This window comes from Vigna umbellata, chromosome 5 (genome assembly GCF_029865625.1).
Source record: "Vigna umbellata cultivar VRB3 chromosome 5, Vumbellata_1.0, whole genome shotgun sequence".
Classification (NCBI taxonomy): domain Eukaryota; kingdom Viridiplantae; phylum Streptophyta; class Magnoliopsida; order Fabales; family Fabaceae; genus Vigna; species Vigna umbellata.
Genome location: NC_142169.1, coordinates 42,532,939 through 42,538,895, shown reverse-complemented (window position 1 = coordinate 42,538,895; position 5,957 = coordinate 42,532,939). Strand labels below are relative to the sequence as shown.

At 33.5% G+C, this 5,957-nt stretch overlaps 1 protein-coding gene across 1 annotated transcript; it reads left to right on the top strand.

The window, feature by feature from the left end:
* Positions 1-2,472: 2,472 nt before the first annotated feature.
* Positions 2,473-2,832, top strand: LOC148198390 (uncharacterized). Its single transcript, XM_088115784.1, has one exon. It carries the CDS (start codon positions 2,473-2,475, stop codon positions 2,830-2,832), a length of 360 nt encoding a protein of 119 aa, XP_087971910.1.
* Positions 2,833-5,957: the final 3,125 nt, after the last annotated feature.

Sequence of the window (5,957 nt, the reverse complement as noted above, 5' to 3'; positions counted from 1 at the left end):
ACCTTCCTTTGGACAAAATTAGCCTATTTTAATACAATTTTTTTAAAGTCTTTTATTTTATTATATTTGTATTTATATCAATCTTCAATATTATTCCATTTGGATAGATTTTTACTTTTATCTTTTAGTATTTGTACTGTGTTTTATAAACTTTTGAGTAAGATTTTATAAGAATCAATTATTGAAAAATAATTCTGTATTCGTTGAGATACGCCGCAGTATTAATTTAACTATATCTAGTTCGTTAACCACTAACTTGATAATACTGAAGTTACCTTATTAAGTAGTAGTAATTTCATAACCTTCAGCAAGAGTGTATCAGACACCAAATCATCTAGACGATAACATAAAGCCCACAAACGTTGTACCATAAGCCCAAAAATGTGGCACCCAAGTTACTTAGACAATAACATAAGAAAATCCCTCCAATACGACACCAAATTATCTAGACGATAACATAAAACCCACAAACATGGCACCATAAGCCCATAAACATGACACCCGACTTACTTAGACAGTAACATAAGAAAAACCCTCAAATGAGACACCGAGTTATCTATATGGTAACATAAATGAAAGCCCTCATACAAAACATTGGGTTACTTAGACAATAATTTAAGAAAATCCCTCGAACGAGGTACCAAGTTATCTAGATGGTAACATAAACGAAAGCTCTCAAACGAGGCATCAAGTTACTTAGAGAGTAACATAAGCAAAGCCCTCAAATGGCACTGAGTTACCTAAACAATAACATAAGGATAGCCCACAGAGGAGGCACCGAGCTACTAAGACAATAACAGAAGAAAAACCCTCAAACGAGCCACTAAGTTATCTAAAGGGTAACATAAATGAAAGCCCTCAAACGAGGCACCGAGTTACTTAGACGATAACTTACTTAGACAATAACATAAGAAAAGCCCTTAGACGAGACACTGAGTTATCTAGACAATAGCAAAAGACCACAAATGTGACACTTGAGTTACCTAGGCAGCAACACAAGCCCACAAATGTTGCACCCAAGTTACCTAGATGGTAACATAAGCCCACAAACGTGACACCCGAATTACCTAGATGGTAACACAAGTTAAGCCCGTTCAGGTAGCACCTTAGTCTACCTAGACAGTAGCATCAAATGAAGCCAGCTCAGGTAACACTCGAGCTTGCCTAAATCAGCAACACACATAAAGTTTGCCCAAGTCAGCCATACAAAGCTTTCTTAGATAAATGACACTAAATCATACCCAAGTCAATAATTAAAAACACTCAAGGCAACATCCATGGTCAAAGACAACTACTTATAGTCTAGCCGAATGACCAATCCACCTGCAAATATAAAGTCGGCTACGACTTAGCCAAAGGGTCAGTTATAGTCACAACAAGCATTCCTCATACACGCTAATCAAACTTTTGAACTTAAAGGGGCTTATGTACATATCTGGTCCAACAAATATGCTAAGTGATATGTTTCAACAAGGTCCATTCAGCTTTATTGACCTAAAGTGACTAAACGATATTCTGAGATAAATTTGTTTGTGCAAATATTCATATATTAACAGTATATGTGATCAAATCTCGATATTTTGATTATGTCATGATATTTCTTAATACCATACATTTACATAATATTTGGTATATCAGGTAAGGTATCACATTATTACTACTATTTTGCTAATAGTCATACATATATATATATATATATATATAATATATATATATATATGGTAAGTTATTATATTTTTTGATATTATTTTATATTTTCTGATATTATCAGTTTTTACAATAAATATTATAGGGTCGAGAAACCTTATAAATACATGTTGGAATTTTGTGACTCAAACAACATTTGGTTGAAGGAGTCAAATAAGTTAAATAAAAATATATTCCTATCCTAATTTTAGGAGAATTTTATGCATTATTTAATTAATTAGGTTTAATATAATTTCTCAAATTAGTTACAAATTCTGTAGTATAAATATTTATTGCTTATGCTCAATAAAACATATCAGTTTCCTTTCATTCTTTTGCCTCTTATACTTTAAAACCCAACAATTGGTATCAAGAGCAAAAAAGGATCTTACGGGATTTGTGATATAACCCACAAACATCTACAACCACAAAATATCCACCACACATAAGATGGAATCTCAAACATCCTTTACTACCATTTTTGTACATCTATTTGATGGACAAAACTATCAAATGTGGGCTATCAAAATGGAAGCATATCTAGATGCTAACGATGTATAGGAAGTAGTAGAAGAGGATTACGAAGTGCCTCCCTTGCCAAATAATCCTACGGTTGCTCAAATGAAAAGTCACAAGGAAAAGAGGCTTCGAATATCCAAAGCCAAATCAATTTTGTTCACAGTCGTATCTCCAATCATTTTGAACAGAATAATGACGTTGAAAATGCCATATGAAATCTAGAAGTTTTTGAAGGAAGAGTACGAAGGCAGTGAGAGAATCAAAGGAATGCAAGCTTTGAATCTGGTTCGGGAACTTGAGATGCAGAGGATGAAAGATTTGAAGACAATTAAAGATTATGCAGACAAGCTTCTCCGCATTGCAAACAAAATGCATCTTCTTGGCACTGATATTCCTGATTCTCGAATTGTTCAAAAAATACTTGTAACAATTCCAGAAAGATATGAAGCCACATTGACTTCGTTGGAGAACTCAAAAGATCTTTCTACCATTACCTTGGCAGAACTTTTGACTGTACTTCAGGCTCTAGAACAAAGAAGATTCATGAGAGAAGAAGGGCATATTGAAGGGGCTTTGGCAGTTAAATTGCTAGAAGAAAAAGTCAGGAAGTTTCAACCACAAAAATGATAGCAAATCCTCTCATGTTTTTCCATCATGTCCTTTTTGTAAGAAAAACAATCATCCACATACAAAGTGTTGGTGGAGGCCAGATGTGAAATGCCATAAATGTGGACAATTAGGGCATGTGGAGAAAATCTGCAAGTCATCAAAAACACAAGAGAATGTACAAGTTGTTGTTGAAGAGGGTGAAGAAGAAGAACTTTTTGTTGTTTCTTGCTTTGATACTACAAGATCAACAAAAAATTGGCTAATTGATAGTGGTTGCACGAATCACATGACTTATGATAAAGAAATATTCAAAGATCTTGATGCAACCTACAACACAAATGTCAGAATTAGAAACAGAGCAAAAATAGTAGTGAAGGGCAAAGGAACCATCGCGATCAAAGGTTGCACAGGTTTGAAATTAATTACTGATGTTTTATATATGTTCCTAAAATTGATCAAAACTTGTTGAGTGTTGGCCAACTTCTAGAGAAAGGCTATAAAGTTCTATTTGAAGATAAAACCTACATGATTAAAGATTCAGATAATAAACAATTATTCAGAGTTCAAATGAAAGGCAAGAGCTTTGCTTTGAATTTGATTGATAAAGAGCACTTTGATGTGCACAAGGTTGAAGACAACAAACAAGTACAAGGGCTGCTTGAATTGGAGGAGAAATCACCCGTATGTGCAACTTTGCAATATGGAAAACAAACAAGGTTGTCTTTTCCAAAACACAAATCTTGGAGAGCAACAAACAAGCTGCAATTAGTACATACAGATGTCAGAGGACCTAAAAGAACTCCATCTCTGAATGACAAGAAAGTAGAGTTAGTGGGTATTAAAGTTGGTGAAATTCAAATTAAACTAGAAAAGTTAGAGGAAGAAAAGCATCCTAGGACAACTCTTCCCGAAGCAAAAGCTGAAAATGCAGAAAATCCAAAAGAACAACTACAAGTATATGAGAAAGTTGCGAAAGATTGTAAGGACGTGAAGACTACGCAAGAAATTATGATCGGGACTTCCAAAAGTGAAGGAACTTTAGATTATGCGGTCAAGGATGAAAAAACTTAGTGTATGCTGACTTTGAGTCAAGGAGGAGATTGTTGGAATTTTGTGACTCAAACGACATTTGGTTGAAGCACTCAAATAAGTTAAATAAAAATATATTCCTATCCTAATTTTTAGGAGGATTTTATTCATTATTTAATTAATTAGGTTTAGTAGATATTTCACAAATCAGTTACAAATTTTGTAGTATAAATATTTATTGCTTATGCTCAATAAAACATATCAGTTTCCCTTTCATTCTTTTGCCTCTTATACTTTAAAACCCAACAATACACATGATATTTCACCAAGAAAGACACAGACAAATCTCACTGCTATTCATTCTTTCTTACTCATAAAGATTCAAACTCTCTTACTTATTTGAACGTCAGAAAGTCTTTTGCAAGTGAATTTTTTCCATGTTTCAACCCTCAATACACATTAGGTTCCTCAGTCTATTCAGATCCTACCACCTATCATAAGGTCCACACTCAGATCCTAAATATATATATATATATATATATATATATATATATATATATATATATATATATATATATATATATATATATAAGTGTTGAATTTTATATATAATATGGTGGGATTGATTTTAAAATCTTAACTCACTTTGTGTAGTATTTGTATGATGGTATAATTACGGAACTACAAAGTGATCACAATATATTTTAATTTTGCGTGACTGGTTTATATTTTTTTGGAAGTTAATGATTGAATGGCTTTATTATATGTTAACCATGTTGACTACAAATTTTCTGTTGTTCCGAATTGTGCCAAATTGAAATTGAAGAAAACATTGAAGAAGAGTAATAACAAATTGATATTGCTAGCTAATTGCCTACCCAACATATACATATATCTTTTCACCATTAGATTTCATCTACATGCAATACAATTACTCTATACTTTCTGCTAGTGTGGTAAATGTTTAGGAAAACGTTTCTTCAACAACGCAAATTTGACAACAATTTGACAACGACACATGTCGTTCTGTCATTCGTTGTTTTAAATGATTTTTTAAAAAATTTTTAATTTTGTTTTCGAGGGTGTTTTTGGAAAGAAAAAGGCTGAAACTTGTTAGCGCATTTCACAAAGTGAAATTCATTCCTACAAAACTCTCTCACCAATTTTTCGTTCCCTATTTGAAACTCTCACTCCACCAACGAAATGCTCTTTGTCCACCGCTGTGAAAATCGTTCTTGGGTCCACCGTTCTATCTGGACGAAGTCGTGTGTGTCAATCCGCCATTAAAGTGATGGGAGGAAGTCTCACTTGGGTCCACCGTTGGCGTCATTTGTCGAAAGGTTTCGTTTTTTCGCCGTCGTCGTTGGTCCTTCGTCGGTTGGGTGCGGTGGTCACTTTGTCAGTAGCGATTTTCGTCTTTTATCTAAAGGTATTGTTTATTCGCACACTATATCGCGCTTCGTTCCTGTGGTTTTTTGGTTTGTCAATGATTTCTTCCTTTCTTTGTACTTTGTATCGTGCAATGGGTGTGGTTACTCATTTTCCCCTTCCAACTTGCAAACTCTTTCTATGAATATTTCACTTTCCCTGTCTTTAAAGTTGCTTTTAGGTTCAAGATCTTCACATGCATAGGCTAGCTCATAGACTTTCTCTTCAAATAATGTGTCATTAACGGCAAAAATGTAGAGCCCAGTTGTTCCCTTGAGTAGTTCATGACTTAATTTCTCTTCCCTCACTTTAATTTCTCCAAGTTCTTAGTGCATGTGCCTCATTATACAAATGTAGGTAAAATTATGAATTTGTAAATATTACATTATCGTTGTCTTCATATTGTTTCTAAATTCCAAAATGTTCATTTCAGGAGGACTTGACTGCGTTTAGGAAGAAGTATATATGTGACTGGATCCTAAACGAGGACAGCGTCCGAAGATTTCAAACGCTGCAACATTTTGGATTACTATAGCATTAGAAATGTGTTCTTGGTTTAGATTCTTATTTTATAGCAAATGAATAGACATTGTACAGAATTATACTATTAAATTTTTTTACAAAATTGTACAGAATTATAGCAAATGAATACAGCTAAACTATTCTTGATTAATTATTCTTCATAT